General features: G+C 45.6%; 1 protein-coding gene across 5 annotated transcripts in view; it reads right to left on the reverse strand.

The window, feature by feature from the left end:
- Window positions 1-13,321: 13,321 nt before the first annotated feature.
- Window positions 13,322-16,559, reverse strand: part of ADAMTSL1 (ADAMTS like 1) — a 979,893-nt gene continuing 976,655 nt past the window's right edge. For all 5 annotated transcript variants that reach the window (XM_045373291.3, XM_005581665.5, XM_074017425.1 and 2 more), the window contains one exon: window positions 13,322-15,804. In XM_045373291.3, coding sequence (XP_045229226.2) covers window positions 15,698-15,804 — 107 coding nt within the window. In that variant the 3' untranslated portion in view covers window positions 13,322-15,697. The remainder of the gene's footprint in view (window positions 15,805-16,559) is intronic.

Here is a 16,559-nt window from a genome sequence, read left to right on the forward strand (position 1 = left end):
TGTGTGGGTGGAGATTCTGGTACTTTGCCTTCTTTTTGAGGGGGATCAGGAATTCGCTTTTCAACCCCCTTCCCCGTTAAGGTCTGAATATAGCACCAAATCAGCTTAAAGTACTCTTCAGTCTACTGCTGGCTGCGTTTTCTCAGGAATCAATGTCTTTAAAGATGAGTCTCCTTTTTTGGCTTGGCTTCAAGCTCTTGTGCTGGACAGTGGTTGGAGGATGGGGAAGGATAGGTCCCTTGTCAGTGATGCCCATGTTTATAGCACCGCTTGCTCCCCTGCCCTCTGTGGTACCTGTCATTTCGAATCCTGAGCCCCACCAGCTTCTACGGACCCCACTCCCTGCAGCTCCAGCTCCCTGGCAGTGTCTTCATTCCAGGCTGTGGCTTCCTCTTATACATTTGTCAGTCATCACTCCAGCATTCACCTCTTGCCTTCTTCAGGTTTCTTGAAATCCCTTGTCCTTTGAGGTCATTCCTCCTGATTTCTTCATGATGTCATTTTATGTTTCGTTATTCCTCTGCTGTAGTTTAGTATTGTGTGAGTGAGGAGTGGGAAGGAGTCAGCACAGGCAGGCAGCCCGTTGCTAGACCTGGCCTAGAGCCAGTTGGAGGGGGTAAAGCGCTCATGGGCTTTCACCGGTCTTCTCAACTGCAAAGCATACCTGGAGTGTGACTTTGGCTCTGACTGGGCAGAAGGGCAAACCTGGAGCAGAACAGGCACCAGGCTAACTTGTGTATGCAGGTGAAGAGAACCCTGGCAGGGGTCGCTAACCCCTGAACCCCAGGCCATTCCCTGAGGCTGTGCTCTCCCACCTCCATCCTCTGCCCCAGCTGTCCACCTCCACACCCTCTCAGATAGCGCCAGCAGACCAGGGGCAGCTGAGCAGACACCACAGCCCAGTTCTGACATCAGGGGCAACAGTCCTGGCTGGGGTCTGAGCTGAGGGAGCCAGCACTCCTGTCCCATCTTAAGGTTTTGCTTTTGTGTGTGTCTTCTAACTGCCTTTTCATTATAGTCTCATTGCCCTAAAATTGAAATGAAGTAACGTAGATATTGAGAATAAGACCCTCTTCCTCCTCCTTTTTCTGCTTTTTTTTTTTTTTTTTTTTTTTTTTTTTAAGTGGAGTCTCGCTCTGTCGCCCAGGCTGGAGTGCAGTGGTGCGATCTCGGCTCACTGCAAGCTCCACCTCCCAGGTTCATGCCATTCTCTTGCCTCAGTCTCCCAAGTAGCTGGAACTACAGGCGCCCGCCACCACGCCTGGCTAATTTTTTGTATTTCTTTTTTAGTAGAGATGGGGTTTCACTGTGTTAGCCAGGATGGTCTTGATCTCCTGACCTCGGCCTCTGAGTGGAGCTAACTGCCCCAGGGCAATGAGATCTGCACAAAAACTCTTTCCAAAATGACTCATCCAGAAGATGAACTGAGGGATCCATTTCCTCTAAAAGTGCTTTTTAGCTGTGCAGTTGTCAAGAGGAAGTAGGTGGAGCAGGCGGGGGTGTGCACAGTCCTAATTGCAGATTAATGGCCTCCTGGTTCCTCAGACCTGCCCCGCCTTCACCCAGGTCCACATCTGGTCAGCAGCCCTGGAAGTGGGAAGACAGAGCCTTTCTGAACATAAATGCTGGGGCTGGGGCAGACAGGGGTGTTTTCTTTGGCAGAGCAGGTTCAGAATTGCACATGGCTGTCTGAGCAGGTGCTTGGCTCCTCCCCACTTTGAGGGTGCAACAGTAGCCCAGGAGCCTGTGACCCTTCCAGAACATGTGCTCTGGAATCTGGAAAAAGCATCAGGGCAATGCAAGGCTGGGCTCCTCTTTCAGCCACACTACTGGGCTGCAGGTGCCCTGGTTCTTGAAGCCTTTGGATCCTTCGATACTTACATGAGAAATGCTGATGCATTTTCCTTGTCAAGCCTCTAAATGTGGCTGCAAACCCAGCTTGATGCAAATGAAAAAGACTCAGGAGTTTCCACTGCTGTCATTGAATCTAACACTGATTTTCATGGGCCTTGTTGCCCAGACCAGCCTGTCTGCCTCTGCCTCTGCTCTGCCTACCTGCTTAGGGCCAAGGCTATACTTACAACGACAAGAAGGGAGTTTAGTTATCTCTCTGTTGTCTCAAATCCCCATGTCTTTTATTATAAGATCATAAAACAGGGGAGCCCGCAAATACCCTTTAAACGGGCAATCAGTGACTTGAGAGTTATAGGCAGAAAAAAAACGCCTGAAAAATGACTGAAATTTGACTTCTGTGCCAATGGATGACTTATGAGGAAATGGAATTTTTGGACTATGGATGCTCCTGGCCTTAAACAAAGAATTTTTCATTTTAAAGTTCCTAAGCAGAGTTCAGTGCTTTCTATCAAGTTGGAGTGGTTCTTTTCTTGGCTAAGTGGTATAACAATTCCCATATTCGAAGGTCAGTTATTTGGAAACTTTAGCTGTCCAAAACCAAGGCAGGAACCTGGAAATAAGTGACTTTTAAATTGCCAAAATCATCGACGCATCGACATAGATTTCATGTACAGAAACTGAGGTACTCTACTCAGGACATACTCCTACCCTGGCTCGCACTGTCAGCATACTGCCCCCGTCCCCGACTTCTGTTTTTAAACACACAGTTCCAATGAGTTTCTTTCATTTTGTTTACTAGCTTACAGCAGAACACTAGGGGCTGCTGCTAGAGGTAGACACTTTTAAACAAAGCGCAGTGACAGCTGATAACTTGGCAGTGAGACTAGAGGGCCAAAATATTTTAAAATGCAGAACTCAAAAGTATAGCCGCTCAGGAATTATGACCCCAGTATAATAATAAAAAACGACTGTATATATACACATATTTTATTAAGTCTGGAAAAATATACCATGATTTGTGCTTATGACCCCAATTTAGTAAAAAAGAAGAAAAAATTATATACATACATCTAAAGTCTGGATAAATGCATCAACAGTGTTGGATAAATGAATTCCCATTTGTCTCATTTATCCAGAATAATAAGGGAATAGGGATTTGTAGTATTTTAATACTTGGTTAACCTATAGGTAATATGTATTAGCCTTTCCCAAGGTGTTGTCTATGGAATACAAGTCCAATGATACAGTCTTCCAAAAAAAAAAAAATTCACTGGACACGTAAGTTTGAGGAGTGCTGTATGTTATATCTCCCTGTTGGAGAGTCATAATGCATGTTAATATTTTGAAGGCTCTGTGAAGCCCTATAGTAAAGAAATCTTGTTTAACTTTGTATGACCCAGTGTATGAATCAGCATTCTTGCCATTACAAGTGCTTAAGCAAAAAAGATAATTTATTGGTTCAGGCAGTTGTACAGTCTAGGGCTTTCTCTGTTGACTTTAAGCATAGTTGGAACCAGGGGCTTCAGTGATATAATGAGGTCTTGGTCTTCATCTTTTGGCTTCGTTTTCTCCTACATTGCCCTCTTACACAGGCCTTACAGCATCCTTTTAGCTAGCAATCCCAACGGAGAGAAAAGGGCCTCTGCTTCCCGGTGGTTCCAGTAAAAATCCCTGAATTGAGTCTTGCCTGGCTTGAGTTTTATGGGGATCCCTGAGCTGATCATTGAAGCAATAGAAAATACTAATCATACAGGCTTGAATTGGAGTCCACCCCTGGATGGAGCAGTGTGTATGTGTGGGGTCAATCTCGTGTGAACTACATGAACTGCATGAGGGCTGAAGGGGTGGGGTGGGTACCCAAAGGAAAACTGAGGTATAGTTTCCAGGGAAGGGAGGGACGAACATTGAGCAGGAAGAAGCAACATTTTTCAGCTCTGACGATAGAGCCTTTTTATTGTGTAAAACCTGTTGGAACACACATGGAGAAGTACTGCCAAATACTCATCATAAATTTTTCAAATAAGTTTAGAATACAATAAAATACACATGCCATGCCAACATGTAGTTCAATCTATCTTTTTATGATTCAGAAATCTCATTGGATCCTGTAGCATCTCAGGGTCAGCTCTGAATGTTAAAATATCCTGGTTGTTGACGTTTAGATTGTTTGGCTTCTTGATAAATGAGAGGTTATGGTACAGCCAAAGTGTAGGGCACAGAGGGCCTAGGAAAGTTCATTTGTGATAGACAATGGACTCATGCGAGTATCACTTGCGTAAAGCCCCTTCAAGTTCTAAAAGCACCAGCACATCCTGTCTCATTCAATCCACAAAACCCCTCTCTGTTGTTATTCCTGCCTTTCCAGTTGGGCAACTGAGGCTCAGAGAGGTCATGCAACTTGGCAAAGTCCTCACAGGATTGCTCAGGGGATTAGAGGAAATGAGGTTTGTAAAACAAACCTTGTGGACAGTAATTTTTGAATGGTACCTTGGAAGAAGGGGAGTGCTAGAGAGATGCAAGAATAATCTCTTCATTCAGATTGAGAGAAAAGAATGAATTTTGGAATACTTTTAAAGGGACATGCAGTTTATAGGTGTATGACCAAAGAAATAGGCTGAAAAAACTTTAGGAACAGTAACTCTGTGTGTGTGTGTGTGTGTGTGTGTGTGTGTGTATGTGTGTGTGTGATCTTCCACTATACCTAGTATAGAGTTAGCATTCAGATCTATTCAATAATTGCTTCTGGGAACAGAGATACAAAAATGTTGATTAGATTCCAATGGTGCTTTTTTACATGATGTTTATTTACAAGACTAATATGTAAAAAGGAACGATTACAGCCAGGAGCTGAAGGTCATTTGAAGAGATCATTCAGTGTGTAAGTTCTTGGTTTGAAACAGTTAATCACTTTAGACTGGATTCTCTTCTCTCGAGAAAACAATTTCTTTGGATACACCAAGGAAAAACGTATTTTTGTCTTGTGATTTGGTAACACATAGTCACATCTTGGAGTTTATCTTATAAAACCCCAAACGATGGTATTTAGGAAACATTTATCTTCTTTGTTAAGAAGCTCACGAAGATTCCATGAGACTCCTACCTTTGTTTCCCATAGGCTCCAGGAATCTGCCTGACTTGAGACTATCACAGTGCCCTTTCCTGGCCTGTGCAACCCCTCTCGCAGAGTCCTGGGTTGGTTGCTCTAACATTCTCTTGTCCCAGGGCATCTCCCAGGGAGCCCGCCCAGATGGCCCCCAGGTGGTCTTCAGCCTCTTCCAGGCATTCATTTTCTCTACTTGTCCAGTGAGTTCCCTGTGTGGTAGGTGGGGACTCAGGAACCCTGCCTTCTCCCTCCATATGTCCTGTCATATAAGCTGCCCCCTCCTAGATCTGCCTACTTCCTCCTCCACTGCCTGTCGCAGCTGACTTAGCTCTGGTCATCAGGATGGATGGGATGCCTTGTCATAGCATTGACCACATCCCCTCCCTCCCTCCCTCCCTCCCATCCATCCATCCATCCATCCATCCATCCATCCATCCATCCATCCATCCATATGTACTTATACCTATTCATTCTTTCCAAAAATGTCTATTGGGTACCACACACTCTTCTGGAGGTGTTTGGGCCTACATCAGTTAACAGAGCAGACTTAGATCTTGCCCTTGTGGAGCGTATGGTCTAGTGAGGGGGAGACAAACATGAATAATAAATAAGCACAATAAATAATGAACAACTATATAATGTATAATTAAAATAACACATACTAAATCATAAGCATATTAATGATCTGATATGTCAGAAGGCAACAAGGAAAAGCTCATTGGGATGAAGAGGCTCAGGTTCTGGGAGGCACAGGTTTTAGTTAATGGAGCAATCAGGAAGGGCCTCATTGAGGAGGTGAGATTTGAGAGGCCTGAAGGAGGAGATGAGAGAAGGAGCCAAGTGGCTGTCAGGGAGCAGCTAGAGCACAGGCCCTGAGGTGGGCATGTTTCTGTCTAGGTGTGTTCAGAGAGCAGTGAGGAGGCCAGTGAGCACCTCACAGGCAATTGCCAGGAATTTGGCTCATGTTCTGAGAGGTGACAACATCAAGCTTGGACCTGAGAAGTGCCAAGATCTGGTGTCTGTGAAAATCATCACTGTGGTCACCCTGATTGCTTATGGAGGGGAGCACAGGCTGTAGGGGAGCACCAGCTGTAGGGGAGCACAGGCTGTAGGGGAGCACAGGCTGTAGGGGAGCACCGGCTGTAGGGGAGCATAGGCTGTAGGGGAGCACAGGCTGTAGGGGAGCATAGGCTGTAGGGGAGCACGGCTGTAGGGGAGCACCAGCTGCAGGGGAGCACCGGCTGTAGGGGAGCACGGGCTGTAGGGGAGCACAGGTAGAAGCAAGGCCTGGTAGAAGGCTTATTCCATAGAAGGCGATGCAGGCTCACACCTGGTGGGGATAAGTGGGGTCCATGAGAAAAGTGTCACTTTCTGCATGTGTTTCAAAGGTGGGCCACATGAAGTTGCTGATTGGATGTGAGCTGGGAATAAGAGAACTGAGCATGATGCCATAATTTGGGGTTTAAGTGACTGAAAGGACAGAGCTACCATCCATGGAGGTGGATGAGGGTGGGATCACTACGGGCTGCTTCTGGGAATTGAGGTATTGTGGGGCTTTGAGGAGAACCTGCAGTGAAGGAGGCCTTGCACTTCTGCTTCCTGCCATGGTCCCTGAGAAGTGATTGCAACATCCTTGATTTCTGAAAGCCTTTCCTCTGTTTCCCTTTTCTGTCCCATGGTCTTTAGGGAGAAAGGGGTCTTTTCTGACATCCTCAAGGAAGGGTTTTCTGAAGTCAGGTTACCAGCACCAGGGTTGGAAAAGTAATAGTGACTGTGCTGTGTGCTTTGAGGGAGAAGGGAGGAGGAGGGAGAAGGAGTTAGCTCAGGCAGTGGGAATAGCTTCCTGAGGTTGTGAATATCAGCTGAGAGGTGACCTGCCTCCCTGTTCTTTCCCTTCTTTTCCTTTTTCTCCTCTGTCTCCTCATCCCAGGTGTCTCTAGCCAATTAGCCAGATCTTGTCCTTTAGGATTTCTTCATCCTTTATCATGTCATTCAATTTAGTCTTTTCTTGGTCACTTTCTTTTGTATTCCCACCCATCATTTTTTCAGCAAAACAAAAGATCAGTTTTTCAGCAAAAGATCAGTTAGAAGAAGACATGTTGTACATAATTGTACAATAAATAATATAATTTTATTTTTCCACCACAAATCCAGATCTGGCCCTGAAATTAGTGTGCCCTGGTTGTGTGCCATGGGGAAATGGAGGAGAGGTGAGGGGAAGAGGTAGCTTTGGGAAGATAGGATTCTGTACCCTTGATGGTGACTCTGGATCTCAGGCAGCCTCCAACTCTAAAGGCTGTCAAAGATGGAGGGGCCCAGCTCTCTGCCTTTGCTGCAAGGCAGTGGGGAAAAGAATTGTATAATTGGTTAATATTTAAAGACTTTATGTAACAAGCATTTTATAGCCTCCATATTTGCCCTGCCCTGATTTAACAAGAGTAGATGGTTGTGGGTTTGGTGGTTGCTATTCCATGGCTCTTGAGAAGGTGGAGAGCAGAAGGAAAATGGGAACTTCATGGAACTGAGGCCATTCACCCAGAGAAAGTGGCCAGAAATGAGCTGGGCTGTTGTAGGGTACTTCAGGATATTTTAAGGAGTTCAGTCCTAACAACAGTGGGAAGGTATAAAGATTTTAAAGCCGAGGACCAGAGGACTGATACAACTCAAACCGTGTTTTGGGAAGGTCTCTTTGTGAACTGAACTGATTTAAGCCATTTTTGTTGATCAACAGTTCCCAAGTTATCATGGTGAAGATGGGTAGCTCCCATCCATGAGAGGCTGAGGCTGTGTCTCCACCTACACTGTCTCAGTACCTGAGGTGGTGTGTTACAAGAAAACAAGTCTCAGACCAAAATCTGGCATGGGCATAAATGCTAGCAAACTGGTCCAAAGTACTTGTATAACCTGCTCCTTGAACTTGAATAAGTCCTATTGTCCAACCCTGGGCACCCTGATAAACAGTTACTCTAAAGTGAATGTTCCTAAAGTAAGATTAGCCAAAAACTTCCCTATTCAGATCAGGCAAACAGAGTTGGGCACATAGAACCAAAGACAACAGTAGACTTGGATCATCAGGCTACTGGATTTGCTAGTGTTTTAGTCGATTTGTGCTGTCAGGGGTACCACGGACTGGGTAGTTTATAAAGAGCAGAAATTTATTTCTCACAGTTCTGGAGGCTGCAAAGTTCAAGATCAAGGTACCAGTGAGGACTGTTCTCTACTTCCAAGATGGCGCCTTTGATGCTGCATCCTCCAGAAGGGAGGAGCGCTGTGTCCTCACATGACAGAAGGTAGAAGGGCAGAAAGGAAATGAACTCCTTCTGTGATGTCTCTTTAGAGAGCCTAATCCCATTCATGAGAGGAGGAGCCCTGGTGACCTATTGCCTCTTAAAAGCTTCACCTCTTAATACCACCACATTGTCAACAGTTGAATTTTGGAGTGGAGTGGGGCACACTCAAACGATAGTAGCTGGATTCTCACATTATCTATACAAGGGCAGTCATGTTTGTTTCTTCTCTCTGGTCCTCAAACACGGCATATTTCACTACTGTGTGACTAATAAACTTTGTATAATTAATGAAACTTCTAGTGCAGAGCTAGATAATAATATTTGAAATACTTGCAATAGTACTTCTGGAGGGTGGATTTATGATTGGGTGTTTTAAATGTTATCTAACTACCCCGAGAGTACAGATTTAAGTTAATTTTATACATAGATATCAGTTTATACTGAAGTTCTATAGGCAATATAACAATAGTTTTAGCTGTTGTGTGGAAGGTGGATTGGTAGAGACCAGAGTAGATTTAAATAATCCAGTTAGGAGACCTTTGCAAAGAGAAGATTAGGACTAAAGAGAGCAATCACTGGTGCTGACTATGGAAGGGGTCAAATGAGGGAGAAGAGCTGGAGATTCCCCAGAACTTGGACTTCGTAACTGTGGTAGGACACACTGTCATTTGCTGTGGGATGTGTCTGCTTCTCAATTAGACTGTGAGCTCCCTTACAGCAGGGACTAGGCTCTCACCCCTGTGTCCTTGGAGCCCAGAGTTGGTGCTTAGCAAAGTGTGTTAAACGCTGAGGAAAAGGAAAGGTATGTCATGGAAAAAGAAATCAGGAAGAAAGAGATGAGATGAGAAGGGATGGATGATCATCTGGTAATGGAAGGGTCAGGCGAGGACCACCAGGGCTAGATGAGGACTTTGGTTGTTTTCCATCCCAGCTTCGTACTTGGCCAAGTACGAAGGCAAACCCTCATCGTGCAAAGGGTGTACAGGATTCAGGTCTTGGGGACCTGCTTTTAGGGGGTTACCTTGAATCTCTTCACTGTAGTAGGGACGGGCCTGTGCAGGCTGAAGAAACTCAGCTCAGGAGTCCACGGAGCTGGCACCTGCCCTGTGCTCTGGTACTGAGACATGCTGACTTCCAGCCATGAAACAGAACCCAGATGTTCCTCAACAATCAAGTTGTCTTGATAACCCCAATATAAGTAAAAAAATCAGAAATGAAAAGTGTGTTTCTGACTTAGAGTATTTTAAATTCATGATGAGTTTATTTGGACATAGCCCCATTGTCAAGAAGTGTACTGAATGTGTTTCGTTTTTGCACCATTGTGTAAAGTTGAGAAACCGTTAAGTCAAACCATCATAATTCAGGGATTGTCTGTAGATGGGTGACTAAAGAACAATTTTGCCATTCTTCACTAGCCTCAGCCAAGCCATTTCCTGGTGCTTCTGCTGTTATTTAAAAAATGATGATGGGGGCCTAGGGGAAGAAAACCAAGCCATGACACGCTTTATCACCACTCTCCTGGGCTTCACCATCAGACATTTCCTCAACTTGCTCACCTGGTAACTAAGTTGTTCACAGCTTGTCTACTATGCTTCACAGGATTTGTAACGAAGGCCACCCTGGCCATCATGAAGTCCCAGAGAGGGAGGCAGTTTTCCCAGGCTTTCTGCTTTCTGGTCTGAATGTTGACCATTCTCAGGCTCTCCTAAGCATTCTGCTTAAACAAACATTATTTATGTTCGGCAGGAGAACCATTCCTGACCGTCTGCTTTTTCCTCACTCATATAACCTCACATTTAATTTCTGTTTACACATATATGAACCATATCTTTAGGGGCAGCCTGGGAAATCCTAGGTTGGAGATGGAATTTGCCTTTTGAAAACACAGAGGTGAGCGACATCTGTATATTGTGTTATCAGAGGCATGACACATGCTCTGTTGGGAAGAGGTGCTTCACAGAATCTGAGTGAAATTGTAAAACTCTAGTTGACAAGGCAGCACCCCAGTTCTTTTAGCAAAGGCTTGATTACCAATATCTGCCTTTAAGTTTTGGGGTGGCAACAAAACAGTTGAAAATCTTGGGGTGCTACGAATAAGCTGAGGTTTGGCCAAAAAACAGTCTCTGACAAACTCATACACATTTGATTTGTAAAAGCATCTCCAAGTGAACTGGGTGAGTGGGGAACAGACAATAATTTGAGGTTAAACTTGGAGGATTGTAGAATTCATTGGGTATTCAAGTCTTTACTGTTTACTTCAAGGTCTTACATCAATCAATGCCAATATTGTCCTAATTGGCAGTATGTGATGTGGGTAGATAACCTTCTCTGATTTAACTCACATTCAGTGCAGACTGAATCTGAATCCTGAAGTCTTTACGTGATAGCTGGTTTACTGAACAAAATGAGGAACACAGAGAGAGAAGACCAAAGGGGAGTTATGCCTTATTTTGTTTCCTGATTTATCCTTCCCTGGGTTAATTCACCTAACAGGTCAGTTTTCATTAGGTTACTTCCCAAGTGCTCCATCCTTTTCTCTACCCCACCATTCCTTGACCCTTAGTAGATGGCTTTGACTTCTTTTGGGAACCCCGCTAAGAGATGATTGAGATCTAACTTGTCTCATTTTAGCTGAAAACCATGAATAAAGGTGGACTATTTCTTTGGGTTCATTTGCAGGATGAAGTGAGGGGATAACCGCATGTTATTTATGAGAAACTCAACCACTTGCAAGTGAAATACCCTTAATTTTAGCTTTTGCTTGTATATTTGCTCATGAATGAATATCTCTCCATGCTTTTTAGTTATTTGAAGGAAATAGTAGTATACGTTGGGTGTTCTGAGTTGAGTCTAGGCAGTACATTGGAATTATAACATTTTTCCTGGGAAGTAGTATTTCTGGATTTTTGTCAGTTTTTTGGTGAGTCTTTGAGTTGGCTACACGGACTGATAGGTTTTCTTCCAAGACGTGGAACGTGGTTCATTGATGTCTTTTGTCTTTCTTGTTTATACTTTTGTGTACTTTTTTTTTTAGGTAGGGTCTAACTCTTTCATCCGTGATGGAGTGCAGTAGCCTGGCCACAGCTCACTGCAGCCTTGAGCTCCAGGGCTCTTGAGAAGCTGGGGACTACGGGTGTGAGCCACCATGCCCAGGTAATTAAACATTTTTTTTGTAGAGATATGGTCTCGCCATATCTAGGCTGGTCTCAGACTCCTCAAGGGATCTTCCTGCCTTGGCCTTCCAAAATGCTGAGATTACAGATATGAGCCACTGTGCCTGGCTATTGTGTAGTATTGAGCTTTGGAGGAGCAGTTGATTTCCCTCTCAATTAAAAATGGAAACATGGGAGAGTCTTTCAAAGCTGATAATGGGAAGTAAAGTAAAATAGCAAAAATTCTGCCAGCCCTGCCCTTCATCTTCCTGTTTCTTCCAAGGTAACTTAGATGATGTTGATGATAATAGCAATTAACATTCAATAAGTGCTTTGATGATAAGCCAGCTACCCCTCAACCTTTTTTTTTTTTTTTTTTTTTTGAGATGGAGTCTCGCTCTGTCACCCAGGCTGGAGTGTAGTGGTGTGATCTTGGCTTACTGCAACCTTTGCTTCCTGGGTTCAAGAAATTCAACATGAATCAACTAATGGTTTTCACACAGCCCTACCTGATGAGGTATGTTGTTGCAGGAAGAAGAAACTGAGGCATAAATGAGCTTCAGTGACTGTTGACCACTTTGATCTTAATGGGACCAGGGATTTCCTGGAAATCTTTGAGACTAAGCAAGGACTCTGCTTTTGGCTGCAAAAATTGCCATACATTGTGTTCGAGCCCTTCCCACCATTTGAGCCTTACTGGGTTTTTGCTCTGGCATTTCCAGCTCCTCCCTCCGGCTGTGGGGCCTCTGTAAGACATTGTTTGGTTGCTGGTATGTGAATATGTATAGTTCTAGCATTGACTTTTTCTTTAAAACAAAACCGACGACTTCTTAAAAAATAACTGAAATGTCAAGAAGAGCTTTCTGGTATATTTTCACACTGTTTGACAGGCCTGTGATGTTGAGGGGCGAGCTGCTGGCAAACCGGCTGGAGTTGGGCTTTCAGGCCATGGGTCCTCTGTAGCAGCTCTCACCATAGTCTCTGCGTGGGCATCTTCTGGGCCTGGCAACATGCTGCCCTTTCACTAGGGCCTGTTTATGAAGAGCTCTAGAGGTGTGCCTTTTTTTCCCCCCTACACTTCCTACAGTAGCTGTTTTGATTAAAATGCTTTAAAAATAGGGAGCTAGAAGTGCTGTCATGGTAAAAGAACTGCCTTTAGGGCAGGAGAAAGTGACAATTTCAGTAAAATGTCCTGTTATTGTCAACCACCAACCTTCAAGCAGTAGGGAAGAATGTCACGCTTGCCAAAGGTGGCTGTGGCACAGCAGCTGCAGGCAGCGGGGCGGGAGGCAGCATGGTGGGTCAAATCGAGTCTTTGGCTGGAGTAGGATTGCCTGACTTTGATTCCTAGTTCCACCAGCTGGGTGACCTTGGGCTTCTTTGGGCTGCTATTTTCCCATATGTGAATGGAGATAATCATAGGGTTGATGTGAAGATTAAATGTAGTTGTGATGTATAAGTGTTAGTCTTTATTAATAGCATACATCCGAACTTTCACTATGCAGCTGCCTCCCACTGTGTGTGTCTCTGTTGGTAGGAAGCCTGATGAGTGAGGATAATTCCACACCCAAGTCTGCATCTCTCCCAAGAGATATCCCTGTTCGCTTCACTTCCTGAAGGTACTGTGGCTCCCATCGTCCCACCACATAGGCCTGTCAGTGAGATAACTGTCATCTCGTTCGGTTGCACTCAGCCTGAATGTGTGTACATCTACAAATGCAGCTTCTTTGGGTTTATTTACAGAGCTAGCACTTCTAGGCGTGGGCCCCCAGCTTCCTGTGTAAAGATGAAAACTGCAATCCTTCCACTTCAGCCAGACACAAATAACTGGCTGGGAACCACCCAACTGACTGGGACTTCTTTCGCTCCCTGCATAAACCACCAGGGGAAGGCTGAGTTTAATAGAGACTCAGACGACAAGATTTAAATAAATAAGCTGTATTATCTGTACAAAAAATACAAATACAGTTTTGTGTTTTAGAGGAGAAAGTGCCTCCTTCCACATTAGCCAGCAGGCTTCATTGTCTTGTGGTGCTGCTGAGTTGCAATTTACAGAACAAACATTAAATGTACATTCATCTCATGCAAGGAGCACTCTGCTTCCCACCCAAACCTAGGCTCTCCCAGCTCACTGAGACCCACTGCCAACTGCTCCAACCCAACATGGAGCTGGAGGATGCTTGCTTGTTCTTTAGGAAATGTAAATAGTGACCACTGCTTTTCAATCGCTAGTGAACTAGAAATAATTAACCACATTAGTAGTAGTATGGAATTTGTCTTTATCATTCCGTGCACAACTATTGCGCCACAAATGAATTCTCTCTTACTGCCTCAGCATCCCATGTTAGTTTTTACAACACATCCTGTACAGTGAATGGATCCAGAGTTAAACACCAGGTTCTATTAAAAATAGGAAAAATATAATAATCACTACCAAGTTTACAGGAACACAACTGCAGGAAGTTAATAAAGTCCCCCCAATAGTTTTTTTTTCTGGATGACAATGTACAATTATTAATATTGCACTTTTTTATACAAGAAATCCTAATAAATATTCACAAAAGATATACAGACATAGAAAACATTCTCTTTTATTTTAAACAGACATTACACTGATTTTTTAGTAACATAATTTCTTAGAGCCTAGTTTTGTGGTGAGGAAGAAAGAGACACAACTTAACTGTCCACAGCTCACTGGTGGGGGGGGGGGTGACACAGATTAATATTGTCTTCCTCTCAAATTTTACTTCCAGGCTGGCTGGAAAATGCAGCCCTGATGTCAGTGGTAGCCCCAGTGTGAGTGGCATTTCATGAGGGGGGAGGCTTATCTGAAGGTAAGGGACTCTGGCCACACTTGCTCCTAATCTCAGGTCACTCTAGGGAAGGAGGCAAAAATTACCTGGCTTAATGAGGATTTTGCCAAAGAGTCCCAGAGTTTTCATTTTGCTGCTTGACTTTGCTCCAGCCGCCTCACCACAGCTGATGAGCGTGGCTGCAGTGTGTGAGCTGTTTTGCCAGGGTGCTGCCTCCACCACCCCACCTTGCTAGATAAATACTACATGCGGGAGGGCCTGCAGACCGCTGGGGTGGAGGCTGGGAGAGGGAGGGTGTACGGTGGGGCGCACGTAAACCCACTGTCCCACCCCAGTCCCTGGCCAGCTCTGGAATGAAGAGGTTGCTACAGCCTGACAGCCTGACAGATACTCTCTGGCAAAGTGACTAGTTAACGGGTTGATGTTGACAAGCTGACCATAGTCCCTGGCCCTTCAGTGGAGCAGCAAAGGTCCTAGAAGGCAGAAAACCTGGCCCATTCATGCTAAAAATGGCCTGGTCCACAGCAGCAGTTAGTGCAGGGCTGGAGGACTTCCGATGGAGATAAACAGGTGCCAGGGTGGCCTTACTGCATGGCCAGACCCACCTCTCACTGGCTTTGCCGCAGCTGCACAGGCAGGATGTTGACTCTGATAGCCTGGGGAGTGGGGACTCCCATGCAGCGCAGTGCTCTGTCGTGGGCAGCAGGGCTCTGAGCATGCGCACATGCATGGGATCAGAGCCGGTCCGTGAGCCTCATGCAGCCTGGAAGCCCCTGCTCACCCTGCCCCACTGGGGAACACGCACAGGCTCCTTTTTGCTTCTGTCCCTCCCCTCCCCTCCCTTCTTCATTTTCTGCAACGTTGTGTGCCTTAGGGCCTGCTTTGTTTGCTTTTTTACCTCTCCCTACTGGTGATTTGAGTTCTCCTCTCTCTGCACTCCCCCACTAGAAGAACTGAGTTCTGGGCTAGTTTCTGCCTCAGCATGGTGTCCCCTCCCCATCTGTCCTAACCATGACTAAAGGGACAGATGGGGAAGAGGACACAAAGCAGCAACACACTCCTGTGTTTCTGATAGTGCACTTCTAGGAAAGACACAGGTGTTTGTCCAATGCACCAATAGGCTACAAACCTTCTGGCTCCCTGCTGTCCCCAGGGACTGTGCCTGCCTCTTCCTAGGTCTTTGAGACCCAGGTTTGGGAGGGAGGAAGCTCTTCAAGGGAGCCTCCCCGTCTGCCTGGCCTGCTCTGCAACCTCCTTTAGACATCTGTCCTTTCCTTTCCCAACATCCCGTCCTCCAGCTAACTGAAAGAGAAAACACGCGGACGTCCTCATGCTTGAGGATGGAGGTGGAGGAGGCTGGAAGGGTGTGTGTGGGGTGGGGAGGGGGAAATAAATAAATAAAATGAAGAAAGCTTAGGTTCTGTCCAAGGTGGTTGCGTGAGTCCTTCATGTGGCCAGGGTAGAGTGCTTCCCCATGCCCTGTCTTCACGCTTTGCCACAAGTTCCACAGCAGCGAGATTTAAACTGACTGAGTTGGCAGAGTTTCAGCTGTTTCACCTTCTCGCAGTACCTGGTGGTGTCTCTGCACTCCACTGGGAAAGGAGGACAGGGTGGGGAGAGGGGACAGAAAAGAGATGTGAAGCAGAGACTAATGAATGCAGCCTGCGTGATATGCAGCCGGGGGTTTCAGCCACTGGGGTACATCCTGGGGTCTGCCGTGGCCACCGCTCTCCAGCCTCACTCTGACAGAGTTCAGCCACCTGCTCCCCAAGGCTGCCAACAGTGGGGGTGGCACCAGCCTGCAGCTGTCTGTCTGGCTGAATGATGGGGCCCCTCCCTGGGCTGTTTGTTTGCTTCTTTTCTGTAGCTCCCTCTACTTCCTGAAGATGCCTGTTTTCTCTTCCTTCTTGGGATTACCTCATCTCCTAGGTGATCACCTCTTCTCCTAGGCAAACCTGCCTTTTCCCATGGGTTTTGGTATTTTAAGTAAATGACACTCCTCCTTAAGATGGTTCCCAGGACTGCATTCTCCCCCACTTTGCAGGAGTATGCAAGTGAGGCTTGCGTCGGATACCCCCATCCCCAGGCACTTGGGCATACTTTCTCTGTGAAGGTTTATTTTCATGTGCCCTCCAGTCTCTCTTCCTTCTACCCACTCTGCCTTAAACACAGCACCAGGATGTTCTAGTTCAGTGTTGGCACAGATTAGATGATCTTAAATATTGTGCGGACTTGGTTTGGTAAGTTTTAACTATGTGCATTGAATATTGGTTCTCTCTGAGCATGGTGAGCCACTGACACAAACATGGGTTAACACTACCCGAGTACAAAGAGATCATCCATCCCC

This window comes from Macaca fascicularis, chromosome 15, assembly GCF_037993035.2.
Source record: "Macaca fascicularis isolate 582-1 chromosome 15, T2T-MFA8v1.1".
In the NCBI taxonomy this organism is placed as follows: Eukaryota; Metazoa; Chordata; class Mammalia; order Primates; family Cercopithecidae; genus Macaca; species Macaca fascicularis.